The 15,174-nt window shown below is 35.8% G+C and overlaps 1 protein-coding gene and 1 long non-coding RNA gene across 2 annotated transcripts; both read right to left on the bottom strand.

Annotated features, from left to right (window-relative positions):
- Positions 1 to 948: 948 nt before the first annotated feature.
- Positions 949 to 2,585, bottom strand: LOC128043146 (uncharacterized). The gene is made up of 3 exons (XR_008198933.1): positions 2,544 to 2,585; positions 1,992 to 2,078; positions 949 to 1,151 (listed from the first exon to the last, which is right to left on the bottom strand). It is a non-coding gene; the product is annotated as an uncharacterized LOC128043146 (long non-coding RNA).
- Positions 2,586 to 13,397: 10,812 nt separating this feature from the next.
- On the bottom strand, positions 13,398 to 15,174 carry LOC105791726 (tetrahydroberberine oxidase-like). Its single transcript, XM_052634469.1, has one exon. It carries the CDS (start codon positions 15,146 to 15,148, stop codon positions 13,556 to 13,558), a length of 1,593 nt encoding a protein of 530 aa, XP_052490429.1. The 5' UTR covers positions 15,149 to 15,174; the 3' UTR covers positions 13,398 to 13,555.

Genomic DNA, 15,174 nt, shown 5'->3' with positions numbered 1-15,174 from the left:
TTTACTAGCCCTTTGAATCACTTGGAATACTAAGGATACTCGGGTCTCCTGTCTGAATATAACATGCCAAAGCTATGTCCCAGACATAGTCTTACATGGGATGTTTCTTGTACTGCCAATGCCATATCCCAAATATGGTCTTACATGGGAGTTCTCATATAGGTGCCCATGCCATGTCCCAGACAAGGTCTTACGGTGGATGTAACACCCCTTACCCGAGACCGTTTCCGGAGTCGAGCACGAGGCATTACTTAGCTTATCTTACCAATTCGGAGCTTAAAAACTAGGTTTGAAAATTTATTTCACTATTTACAGCAAATCTGTCCAATCGCGCAGCAGTTACTAAATTAATTATAACTTGAGCTACAGAACTCGAAATTTAATTCTGTAAATTTCCCTGAAACTAGACTCATATATATTCCTACCATAAAATTTTTAGAATTTTTGGTTCAGCCAATTAGTACAGTTTATTAGTTAAAGTCTCCCCTGTTTCACCATTCGACTATTCTGACCTCTTGTTACTAAAAATAACTTTTCTCGTTATAGGATTTTCATATGCTATTCCCACTTGTTCCTACAGAAAATAGACTCATTAAGGAATCTAAGCATGTAAATTTCAACTCATAAACATTTTTGTACAATTTTTAATGATTTTCTAAACTCAAAACAGGGGACACCAAAACTGTTCTGACCCTGTCTCATGAAAATTCACATATCTTAAAATATAAAATTCCTTTCGCTACACCGTTATTTTTCAATGAAAATAGACTCAACAAGATTTAATTCCATATATCATTAACCCTCTAATTCATTTTATACTATCTTGGGTGATTTTTCAAAGTCACGTCACTGTTGCTGCCTGAATTCTGTTTCTTTGCAAAATTTCATCCTTTCATGATTTCCATACATAATTTATCACCTAGACTCTTATAACAACAAATACCTTCATACTTAACCATTTTAATAACCATACATCATCAAATACTTACACACCATTCTTTAGTAAAATCATAATCACAAACATACAAAATAACTAAATCCCTATACATGCCATAACTCAAACGTGATTCGATATAAAATACCGAGCAGTTGTGGTTGATAGTGTGGACGATCTCCGACTTCTTTAGGATCCTTGAAGTAGCTTTGCAATACTATAAGAGAAAGAGAAATAAAAGAAGTAAGCATAAAGCTTAGTAAGTTTACTAGCAAATAAATAACAATATTTAACTTAAATAATTAAACTCAAATGTCTATATCTCTAGTTTACTCTTTAGTTAATCTCATACTAGTTCTCTTGCTTGTTTACTTAGAATACTTGTGTACATAACTTACTCAACTCTTGCTGCATCGTTGAACATCAATTGATAGTATAATAAGTTCTTAACTCTTATAACTTACCTGAGCTTGCCATTTATGCTTTAAACTGAACTTTCATGAACATATTCGTTTGCAAGCCCGTTGAGCTACATTGGAATAATAAGGATACTCGGGTCTCTTCTGATAATAACATGCCAAAGCCATGTCCCAGACATGGTCTTACATGGGATGTTCTCATGTTGGTGCCCATGCCATGTCCCAGACATGGTCTTACTGGGACCTCTCATCTCGGTGCCAACGCCATGTCCTGCACATGGTCTTACATGGGACCTCTCATCTCGATGCCAATGCCATGTCCTGACATGGTCTTACATGGGACCTCTCATCTCGGTGCCAATGCCATGTCCCAGACATGGTCTTACATGGGACCTCTCATCTCGGTGCCAATGCCATGTCCCAGACATGGTCTTACATGGGACCTCTTTACCCAAATGTCATGACATTCGTATCCAGTACCATCCTTATGTATCAACGGGACTTTTTAATTTTAATTCTCTATCATTTCATGCTTAGATCATCATCAAATAAATTCATAAAATAAATTCATAGTTGCTGGAAAATAACAGCATTGATAATAAATATTGAAATATTGCATTTATTTACCGTAAACTTACCTCGGTACCAATTATAGCCAAATTCACCAACTTAGTCTTCAACTTTATTCTTCCCTTTGTCTAACCTCGAGTTTCGTACTTCTTGATCTAAAATAGTAAATTTAACTTATTTAATAATCACATTCATCAAAACAACCCTCGACTCTAACTTTTTAAAAATTACAATTTTGCCCTAAACTTTTACATAATTACATTTTTCCCCAAGGCTCGGAAATTAAACTTCATCTCTTATTCTTATGTTTTATAACATGATGAACATTTTTCTCTTCTATGCCAACATCAAATTCCCACTCTAACATGTACTTATGAACATTAGGTATTTTTACCGATTATGTCGTTTTACTCGTTTTCACTTAAAATCGCTTAGCAAAAGTTGTTTAACATAATTTCTAGCTTCATATTCTATCATAAAACATCAAAATAAACACTTTTCACCTATGGGTATTTTTCCAAATATAAACCCTAGGTTAAATTATTGCTAGAATAAGCTAAATTAAGCTACCGGACTCCAAAACGTAAAAAACATTAAAAGCGGGACTTGGGATCACTTACTATGGAGCTTGGAAGCTTGAAAACCCTAACTATGGCTTCCCCTTGCTGATTTCGTCCTAATGAAGAAGATGATGATTTTGCCATCTTTTTCCTTTTAATTCATTTTAATTACTAGATTACCAAATTGCCCCTAACTTAAAAATTTTCTATTTCACTTATCTCATGTCCATTTTGTCTACCAAGTTACCAATGGTATAATTACCATATAAGGACCTCCAATTTAAAGTTTCATAACAATTGGACACCTCTAACATGTAGAACTCAACTTTTGCACTTTTTACAATTTAGTCCTTTTGACTAAATTGAGTGTCCAAACGTCGAAATTTTCGAACGAAATTTTCACGAAATCATTTTGTGGAATCATAGACCATAAAAATATAAGAAAAATTAAAATTTTCCTCATCGGATTTGTGGTCCCGAAACCACTGTTCCGATAACCTTGAATTTAGGCCATTACAACTCTCCCCCCTTTTTAGGATTTTCGTCCTCGAAAATCTTACCAGTAAAGAGATTCGGTTATTGCTTCCTCATTGTCTCTTCCGGTTCCCATGTTGCTTCCTCAATCCCGTGCTTTTGCCATAGCACTTTCACCAGATTTTCCTTTTTGTTTCTAAGCTCCTTTGTTTCTCGTGCTAATACTTTAACCGGTTCTTCATTATAAGTCATATCCATTTGAATTTCTACTTACATTGGAGTAATAACATGTGAAGGATCTGATCGATACCGTCGTAGCATAGATACATGAAATACATTATGAATTTTGTCGAGTTCCGGTGGTAAAGCCAATCGGTAAGCAACTGGTCCAATTCTTTCTACAATCTCATATGGTCCGATAAATCTTGGACTCAATTTACCCTTTCGACCGAACCGGAGAACTTTCTTCCAAGGAGACACTTTTAAGAATACTTTATCACCCACCTGAAATTCAATCTCCCTTCGTTTAAGATCGGCGTATGACTTTTGACGATCGGAAGCTGCTTTTAAACTATCCCGAATCAGTCTTACTTTTTCTTCTGTTTCCCGAATCAAATCAACTCCGTGTATCTTCTTTTCACTGAGCTCTGTCCAATATAATGGTGTTCTACATTTTCTACCATACAAAGCTTCATACGGAGCCATTTTAATACTGGACTGATAACTGTTATTATAAGCAAATTCAATCAAAGGTAGATACCTTTCCCAATTACCTTGAAATTCTAATACACAACATCGGAGCATATCTTCCAATACCTGAATTACACGCTCAGATTGGCCATCTGTCTGAGGATGAAATGCAGTACTGAAATGCAACTGAGTACCCAAAGCTTCTTGCAATTTGTTCCAGAAACGAGACGTAAATCGGGGGTCTCTATCTGATATAATGGAGACAGCACTCCATGTAGTCTAACAATCTCGAGATATGTACAATTCACCAATTTATCTAAAGAATAATCCATACATCTTTGGGATAAAGTCGCGGACTTTGTCAATCGATCGACAATTACCCAAATGGCATCTTTCTTCCTGAGATAACGGTAACCCGGATACAAAATCCATAGTGATTCTTTCCCATTTCCATTCCGGTATAGTGATTGGTCAAGCAACCCGAAGGTACGATGTTCACTTTAAACTCACGACATACTAAACATCTTGATACAAACTCAGAGATATCACGTTTCATACCCGGCCACCAATACATCTTTTTCAAGTCATTATACATTTTATTACCTCCGGATGTACGGACATAATACCACTGTGTGCTTCGTGTAAAATCTTCTGTACAAGTTCTGAATTCTTCGGTACACATACTCTGCCTCTGAATAATAAACAACCATCAGTCTCAGTCTGAAATTCTGAATCATTACCTTACTCACATTGTACCCGTTTAGCTTGTAACTTCTCATCATTTTTCTGAGCCTCACATATTTGTTGACGAAACATCGATTTAGCCTTCGTTTCAGCTATGATTGAACCATCATCAGTCAGTGACAACCGGGCATTCATAGCTCGTAAAGCAAATAGAGATTTTCGGCTCAAAGCATCAGCTACCACGTTAGCCTTACCCGGATGGTATTCAATAACCAAATCATAATCCTTTATCAATTCAAGCCACCTGCGTTGTCTCAAATTCAAATCTTTCTGTGTCATCAAATATTTCAAGCTTTTGTGATTAGTATAAATATGACACTTTTCACTATACAAATAATGCCGCCATATTTTCAATGCAAATACAATAGCAGCTAACTCGAGATCATGTACCGGGTAGTTTCTTTCATGTGGCTTAAGTTGTCTTGAAGCATAGGCTATTACTTTATCTTCTTGCATCAAGACACAACCCAAACCATTTAATGATGCATCACTATAAATAATAAATTCCTTACCCGATTCATTTGTACCAACACAAGTGCTTAGTCAACAATTTCTTCAATCGGTCAAAACTTTGTCGGCATTTATCATCCATTCAAATTTAACATCTTTCGTAATAAACGAGTCATTGGAGAAGCTATCATAGAAAACCCTGTACAAATCTCCGATAATATCCATTAATCCCAAGAAACTTCTAACTTCGGATACATTTTTCTAGACTCAATTGACAATAGCTGAGATTTTACTCGGATCTACCCTGATGCCTTCTGCAGATACAATATGTCCGAGAAAACCTACCTCTTGAAGCCAAAATTCACATTTACTGAATTTAGCATAAAGCTTCTTTTCACGCAGAATTTGCAACACTATTTTCAAATGTTCTGCATGCTCATTTTCATCCCGAGAATAGACTAAAATGTCATCAATGAAAACTACTACAAACCTATCTAGATACGGTCTGAATATCCGGTTCATCAAATCCATGAATCTGCAGTGCATTAGTCAACCCAAACGGCATAACCGAAACTCATAATGCCCATACCAGTTCGAAAGTCGTCTTTGGCACATCCGCTCTTTTACCGTGAATCGGTAATAACCCGATCGGAGATCAATCTTTGAAAATACTGTGGCACCTTTCAGTTGATCAAATAAGTCATCAATTCGAGGCAACGGGTACTTATTCTTTATAGTTACCTTATTGAGCTGCCGATAGTCGATACACAATCTCAAAGACCCGTCTTTCTTTTTCACAAAGCAAATGGAGCACCCCAAGGTGAATGACTTGACGAACAAAACCTCGGTCAACAAGTTCACGTGAATCGTGCCTTTAACTCTTTTAATTCTGTAGGAGCCATACGATACGGAGCTATGGAAATTGGGGTAGTTCCCGGAATCAGATCTATAGAAAATTCCACTTCTCTTTCTGGTGGCAACCCTGGTAATTCCTCTGGAAACACATCAGAAAATTCACATACAATCGGCATCGTCAGTATCTTTGACTCAGATACTTTAGTATCCAACACATACGCCAAATAAACATCATACCCTGTTCTGACACACCTCTGAGCTGACATCACTGAAATTACATCAGATAATTCATCTATCTGATCAGATTTAACCCAAAGTAATTCTCCATTCTGGCATTTCAACACAACATATTTTTGTCTACAGTTTACTACTGCATCATGCTGAGTTAACCAATCCATGCCCAATATCACATCAAACTCATCAAAAGGCAATAACATTAAGTCAACCGGGAAACAAATACCTTTTACCATCAGTGGACAATTTTTACAAACTTTATCCACTATCACAAACTGGTCCAGGGGGTTCGAGACTTTAACCACAAATTCAGTAGGTTCAACAGACAAATTTTTAACAAATACTAATTTCGTGCATATATATGAATGTGTAGAGCCAGGATCAATTAATGCAATAACATTAGTGTCATAAAGAGAAAATGTACCCGTAATTATATTAGGAGAGGACGCCTCTTCACGAGCACGAATAGCATATGTTCTCGCGGTTGCTCTAACATCTGATCTCGCTGCTGAATCTCTGGATGCACTCCTATTACTCGCTCCCACTCGGATTTTTCTGCGGTCTACCTCACGGTAGGAGCATTTCCGATCTCACACTCGTTATCTCTTCTCTTTTAGCTGTTTCAGGACAATCCCGAATAAAGTGATCGGACGCTCCACATCTGAAACAAACATTTTCACCTGCTCTACACTCTCCGGGGTGGCATCTCCCACATTGAGGACATTCCGGCCTAGGAGGTCGAGTACTGCCAGTACTTGCAACTATAGTGGTTTGAGCTCTAAAACCCTCGAATCTTCTACTTCTGCTTCGGCCAGGATATCTAGCTGGAAAATATGATCCGCTAGAGAGCTCCCTAGGCCTCTTAGACATAGACTGAAATGATTTACTCATCTGCCTCTTCTTTTTATCCTGCGCTTCAGCTCCAGTTTTGCTTTTCTCTTTTTCTTTTAGCAAATCTTCTGCTTTACCAACTCTTTCTACCAGAACAACAAACTCTCTGATTTCCAATACACCCACTGATAGTCGGATGTCATCATTAAGCCCATCTTCAAATCTCTTGCACATGTTAGCTTCAGTGGATACAAATTCCCGAGCATACTTACTAAGTCTGACAAATTCGCGTTCATATTCAGTCACGGACATCTTACCTTGTTTTAGCTCAAGAAACTCCTTCCTTTTCGATCTATAAATCTACGGTGATGTACTTCTTTCAAACTCCTCCGAAAGAAATCCCAAGTAACCCTCTCACTCGGTACTATAGACACGAGAGTCTTCCACCAATGATAAGTGAATCTCGAGAAGTGAGACCACACACTTCATACATTCTTCCGTGTACAAGATAATTCTTCAAAACCCCGATGGTATTCTCAAGCCGACTCGCTTTTCGCATCATCATCTTTGGTAGCCCGAAATTCTTCAGCCCTTGCTTCCTAATCTTATCAACAGTGGTCTCTCCGATAATTATACCTGCAATGGGAAGCTACCGGGAACCGTGAATCTTGAGGGGTGGAGGTCTTACAACCGGATTCGTGCGAACGAACTCGGCAAACCAATCACCATGGCTTGGAAGAAGGCTTTCTAGCTCATCCTCCCTGCCTATCTCGATGCAGGTCTTTCACTAACATTAACATCCGATGGCACCGCCCCTTCAGGGAATAGGCGCATTACTCTCTACGTCATATGTACTAGCTCGTTCAGGATCTATAACTATAAAAGAAAACATTTTAAAATCGTCAGGAGTCGTCACACTATCAAAATATATAAGTATGGCATGTATAGGTAGACTCTTATTCATACCGAGTATTTCCAAGAACCGACTAAACCTGCTCTGATACCAATAAAATGTAACACCCCTTACCCGAGACCGTTTTCGGAGTCGAGCACGAGGCATTACTTAGCTTATCTTACCAATTCGGAGCTTAAAAACTAGGTTTGAAAATTTATTTCACTATTTACAGCAAATCTGTCCAATCGCGCAGCAGTTACTAAATTAATTATAACTTGAGCTACAGAACTCAAAATTTAATTCCGTAAATTTTCCCTGAAACTAGACTCATATATATTCCTACCATAAAATTTTTAGAATTTTTGGTTCAGCCAATTAGTACAGTTTATTAGTTAAAGTCTCCCCTGTTTCACCATTCGACTATTCTGACCTCTTGTTACTAAAAATAACTTTTCTCGTTATAGGATTTTCATATGCTATTCCCACTTGTTCCTACAGAAAATAGACTCATTAAGGAATCTAAGCATGTAAATTTCAACTCATAACCATTTTTTTACAATTTTTAATGATTTTCTAAACTCAAAACAGGGGACACCAAAACTGTTCTGACCCTGTCTCACGAAAATTCACATATCTTAAAATATAAAATTCCTTTCGCTACACCGTTATTTTTCAATGAAAATAGACTCAACAAGATTTAATTCCATATATCATTCACCCTCTAATTCATTTTATACTATCTTGGGTGATTTTTCAAAGTCACGTCACTGTTGCTGCCTGAATTCTGTTTCTTTGCAAAATTTCATCCTTTCATGATTTCCATACATAATTTATCACCTAGACTCTTATAACAACAAATACCTTCATACTTAACCATTTTAATAACCATACATCATCAAATACTTACACACCATTCTTTAGTAAAATCATAATCACAAACATACAAAATAACTAAATCCCTATACATGCCATAACTCAAACGTGATTCGATATAAAATACCGAAAGCGGTTGTGGTTGATAGTGTGGACGATCTCCGACTTCTTTAGGATCCTTGAAGTAGCTTTGCAATACTATAAGAGAAAGAGAAATAAAAGAAGTAAGCATAAAGCTTAGTAAGTTTACTAGCAAATAAATAACAATATTTAACTTAAATAATTAAACTCAAATGTCTATATCTCTAGTTTACTCTTTAGTTAATCTCATACTAGTTCTCTTGCTTGTTTACTTAGAATACTTGTGTACATAACTTACTCAACTCTTGCTGCATCGTTGAACATCAATTGATAGTATAATAAGTTCTTAACTCTTATAACTTACCCGAGCTTGCCATTTATGCTTTAAACCGAACTTTCATGAACATATTCGTTTGCAAGCCCGTTGAGCTACATTGGAATAATAAGGATACTCGGGTCTCTTCGATAATAACATGCCAAAGCCATGTCCTGACATGGTCTTACATGGGATGTTCTCATGTTGGTGCCCATGCCATGTCCTGACATGGTCTTACGGGGACCTCTCATCTCGTGCCAACGCCATGTCCTGCACATGGTCTTACATGGGACCTCTCATCTCGATGCCAATGCCATGTCCTGCACATGGTCTTACATGGGACCTCTCATCTCGGTGCCAATGCCATGTCCCAGACATGGTCTTACATGGGACCTCTCATCTCGGTGCCAATGCCATGTCCTGGACATGGTCTTACATGGGACCTCTTTACCCAAATGTCATGACATTCGTATCCAAGACCATCCTTATGTATCAACTGGACTTTTAATTTTAATTCTCTATCATTTCATGCTTAGATCATCATCAAATAAATTCATAAAATAAATTCATAGTTGCTGGAAAATAACAGCATTGATAATAAATATTGAAATATTGCATTTATTTACCGTAAACTTACCTCGGTACCAATTATAGCCAAATTCACCAACTTAGTCTTCAACTTTATTCTTCCTTTGTCTAACCTCGAGTTTCGTACTTCTTGATCTAAAATAGTAAATTTAACTTATTTAATAATCACATTCATCAAAACAACCCTCGACTCTAACTTTTTAAAAATTACAATTTTGCCCCTAAACTTTTACATAATTACATTTTTTCCCCAAGGCTCGGAAATTAAACTTCATCTCTTATTCTTATGTTTTATAACATGATGAACATTTTTCTCTTCTATGCCAACATCAAATTCCCACTCTAACATGTACTTATGAACATTAGGTATTTTCTTGATTATGTCGTTTTACTGCTTTCACTTAAAATCGCTTAGCAAAAGTTGTTTAACATAATTTCTAGCTTCATATTCTATCATAAAACATCAAAATAAACACTTTTCACCTATGGGTATTTTTCCAAATATAAACCCTAGGTTAAATTATTGCTAGAATAAGCTAAATTAAGCTACCGGGACTCCAAAACGTAAAAACATTAAAAGCAGGACTTGGGATCACTTACTATGGAGCTTGGAAGCTTGAAAACCCTAACTATGGCTTACCCCCTTGCTGATTTCGTCCTAATGAAGAAGATGATGATTTTTGCCATCTTTTTCCCTTTTAATTCATTTTAATTACTAGATTACCAAATTGCCCCTAACTTAAAAATTTTCTATTTCACTTATCTCATGTCCATTTTTGTCTACCAAGTTACCAATGGTATAATTACCATATAAGGACCTCCAATTTAAAGTTTCATAACAATTGGACACCTCTAACATGTAGAACTCAACTTTTGCACTTTTTACAATTTAGTCCTTTTGACTAAATTGAGTGTCCAAACGTCGAAATTTTCGAACGAAATTTTCACGAAATCATTTTGTGGAATCATAGACCATAAAAATATAAGAAAAATTAAATTTTTCCTCATCGGATTTGTGGTCCCGAAACCACTGTTCCGATAACCTTGAATTTAGGCCATTATAGTGGACCTCTCATCTCGGTGCCAACGCCATGTCCCAGACATGGTCTTACATGGGACCTCTCATCTAGGGGCCAACGCCATGTCCCAGACATGATCTTACATGGGACCTCTCATAATCTCAATGATGACAATTCCATGTCCCAGACATGGTCTTACATGGAATTTCTTTACCCAAATGTCATGACATTTGTATCCAATACATTCCTCATGTTTCAACGGGGTTTGTATCACTAATTCTCTGTCATCTCATACTTGAGTCAACATTAGATAAATTCATGAAATAAATATATAATTGCTGGAAAATAACAAAATTAATAATAATTATTAAAATATTGCATTTATTTACCGTAAACTTACCTCGGTACCAAATATAGCCCAATCTACCACTTAGTCTTCAATCTTATTCTTTCCTCGATCTAACCTCGAATTCCGTTCTTCTTGATCTATAATAGAAAATTTAAATTATTTAATACTCACATTCATTAAAACAGCCCTAGACTCTAACTTTGGCAAAATTACCATTTTGCCCCTAAACTTTTACATAATTACACTTTTGCCCCAAAGCTCGGAAATTAAACTTCATCTCTTATTCTTATGTTTTACAACATGCTGAACATTTTTCTCTTCTATGACAACATCAAATTCTCACTCTAACATCTACTTATGAACATTAGGTATTTTACCGATTATGGAGTTTTACTCGTTTTCACTTAAAATCGACTAGCAAAAGTTGTTTAACATAATTTATAGCTTCATATTATACCTTAAAACATCAAAATAAACACTTTTAACCTATGGGTATTTTTCCAAATATAAACCCTAGGTTAAATTATTACTAGAATAAACTACCGGGATCTCAAAAACGTAAAGAGCATTAAAAACGGGGCTTAGAATCACTTACTATGAGCTTGAGAAAGTGTGAAAACCCTAGCTATGGTGTCCTTCAAATTTTGGCAGCAAGCTTTTTGGAGAAGATGATATTTTTGCCATCTTTTTCCCTTTTTATTCTTTTTATTATTCAATGACTAAAATACCCTTCATTAAAACTTTAGTTATTTTTATCTATGCATGCCTATTTTTGTCCGTGGAAATTTTATGGTCTAATTACTATTTAAGGACCTCTACTTTGATTATGCACTTCAAATAAATCCTTTATCCTCTAAAACTCATATTTACCCACCTTTGCAATTAAGTCCTAATAGGCAATTTAGGCATGCAATCAATAAAATTTCTTATCAATACTCTAGTACTTATATCTAATCACTCGATAAATCATAAAGATTAATAATAATTTTCTCTTTAAATTAGATTTGTGGTTACGAAACCACTATTATAATAACCTTAAATTTGGGCCATTACAATTACTGGTACAAGTTTGAACCCTTGAAACCCTAAACTTTTATTGATACAAGTGGAATTCTACCGATACATCAGGCTTCAACGGGAAGGCTTCTACTAGCACAAGTTTACTTAGTCCGCAATTTGTAAGTAATGCTCAAATTAATTGCAACAACGACTCTAATTTACTCCCAATGTCTCCAAGGTTGTTAGAAGGCATAAATACAAGTCAATAGCTCCATATTAAAGATAAGAAACAAGTTTGTAAAGTCAACTGTACAAAAATCCAATCTTTTCATTGATATTTTCTTTGTTCTTCATGCACACACTTAAGCAACCATCTTTTTTTTTCAAGTGTTGTATTGTTATTGAGTGAGCCTTATCATTGTAAGATCTTCCTTCAATAGTAGTTTTTAATCTTTATTCTTATTTCTCATCTTTGTAAAGGTTTGCTTAAGGTAGAAGTGGTTTTATCTTGCCTATTGAAAAGATAGTGCCTTGTAAAGGCTAAACATTGTCCTCAAAAGGTTCAAATATAATGAATTTGAGAAATCCTTAGTTGTGGTAAGCTAGGGTAATGGAAGGTAGGCAACTGGGGTCGAACCACTATAAATTATTAAGTTTCATTTGTTTTTCATATTTTCTTATAGTTTTTTAAAAACCAATTCACCCCCTCTTGGTGATTATCGTGCTTAACAATATACTATTATTATATTGTATTATTCTTATGGTATTATTTTTTTAATGGGATTGTATTAGATCTTCAAATTGTAAGCAAGTCTCAAAATTAAAGTCTATATATTTGAGAGACCTGCCTAGGTAAATATATTGAGAGTTAGGCATTTAATCGTGTTCTTCTGAGAATAACTTGGTAAGAGTACTATTTTTAAAGCGAATCTCGTTGTTGGGTTTTACTTGTTGTGACCACAATGGGTGATCATAATGGTAAGAGTATTGTCTCTTGAAAGTGTAAGGGTGAGGGAAACTATTATGATATGTGTGATTGAATAGGTCCACTTTGTGATTGTTGAAGAAAGTGCATATTTCTCACTAAGTTAGGCTCTGAAAACGTAAGGAAACCAAACTTTGTAATCATATCCTTGTGTTTTATGTGATTACTATTCTTCATTTAGTACTTGGAGGAGTGCTCACCATCTTAACCACCAATTTGGTTATGTTGCATCTGTCCTCAGCAACGACCTTTTTGCTAACATTTTTAAATGGTTTTTATAGAAAAAATCAATGAAGTGAATTTTTAAAATATTTTATATTGAAGGGATTAAAGTATTATATGTTTTTATAAAATAAAAATTAAGTGATGAATTTTAGTACTAATTTTACTCTTTTCCAACATCAAGGGCTAAATAGCTATTTAGCTACTATCTAATTTAACACTTATTTTATTGAAATTTTTATTAAATAAAAAATAAAATGACAAATCGTATGATCTAATCTCTAAAATACAGGATCTCTCAAGTACATATACCGTACAAAAACTATTTTAAAACAAAGATAAAATTATAATTTAGTTAATACATTATGCACTAAATTATTTTACAATGTAGTATTACTTTTCATCGAAATATTATTTATGTTTAAGAAAAAACTTCGAAATCTTCAACTCCAATGACCTTTCTTCTTTCATGGAGACCAAAGATGAGGGACACTTTGCTCGTTTCTAAAGAAATTCATTGGATCAATCATGGTCTTTATTTGCACCAATCTTTTGAAGTTATTCTTGAAATATTTAAGACCCCAAACGCTGGCTTGTTCGTAACTTGTGTAACCATTAACGTTGTTAGTTCCAAGATCTAGATCCTTGTAATTATAATATGCTTCTCTCGGAGATTTCGAAACATAACTGGCCATATAACTGTAAAGTCTTCGGATCCAATTTATGTACGTTCCTGCGTCTTCTTCATTTGTCCATTGCACAATGTAAGTGGATTCGAACAAGATGCCTGCTCTATGTGGGTAAGGTAATTCATTTTCCTGGATTTCATCCATTTTGCCTCCGAAAGCCTCTATCATCGTTATAGCAAAGTCAGCTTCTTCCTCAAGAAACATGTTCATGAACCCTTCGATTCCAGTTTCGGGCATCGGTTCCTTGACGAAGTCCGTTTTGGCTTTGAGACTTGATCTTGGAAGAGCATTTCTATTAAGCAAAATCTCCACAGGTTGAATTGGAAGTCCTCCAAAGTAAAGAATAGATTGAACCCAACTCATTTGGGTACAATTCTCTTTAGCAAGTCCTAGCTCTGGAAACTCGTGTTGGATCAATGGAATCAACTCATCAACCCCACCAAGAAACATGCCCCTAAAACCAGCTTGAACTGTTTTCTTTCCTACTTGACTGGAATTCACCTTCATTATCCAAACAGCCGTAAATAAATCATTGGGTAACTTGTGAGCAATGTATTGCCATCGATGGAAGATTTTGGTTGCATTTTGTTCCAAGTTCTTGTTAACTGTAAACACAGTTACAACAGGTGGAACAGGGACTAGCTTTATTTTCCAAGCAAGAACAACCCCAAAGGTATTTCCTCCACCTCCTCGGATAGCCCAAAACAGATCTTCACCCATGGATTTTCGATTAAGAATCCTTCCATTAGCATCAATCAATTTAGCATCAATTATATGATCAGCAGCAAGACCATATTTGCGGCCCAATATGCCAAATCCACCCCCACTTAAATGCCCACCAATGCCTATAGTGTGGCAAATACCAGCAGGAAAGCCGAGCGTTTGTGTCTTTGAAGCTATCCCGTAATATAATTCACCTGTAGTTGCACCAGATTGAACCCATACAACTTCATTTTTTGTGTCAACTTTAACTGCTCGAAAGTTGACCAAATCAAGGATGACAAATGGAACTTGAGAAACATAAGAAACACCCTCAACATCATGACCACCACTTCGAATCCTAAGTTGGAAGCCATGGTTTTTAGAACAATAAATCGTTGATTGGACATGGGATGTTTTGCGTGGTGTAATAATGGCATAGGGTTTAGGGGTAGTTGGTGTGGAGAACCTAGTATTTTGAATAGAAGCGTTCAAAACGGATGAATATGAGGGATTATTTTGGGTGTAAAAAACTTTAGAAATAGCTGAAGAATTTGATATACGAAGAGAAAGGCAATGAAGGAAATCCCCATAAGGATGAGCTAAAGTTGCCCCATTCAATGACAATATCACAATAAGAAATGGAAGCACAGAAAATTGAAGGAACTTCATGTCCTTAAGTTGGTTGTGAGTATGGA

The sequence above is a fragment of the Gossypium raimondii genome, chromosome 8 (genome assembly GCF_025698545.1).
Source record: "Gossypium raimondii isolate GPD5lz chromosome 8, ASM2569854v1, whole genome shotgun sequence".
NCBI lineage: Eukaryota > Viridiplantae > Streptophyta > Magnoliopsida > Malvales > Malvaceae > Gossypium > Gossypium raimondii.
This window is presented reverse-complemented; position numbering and strand designations above follow the sequence as displayed.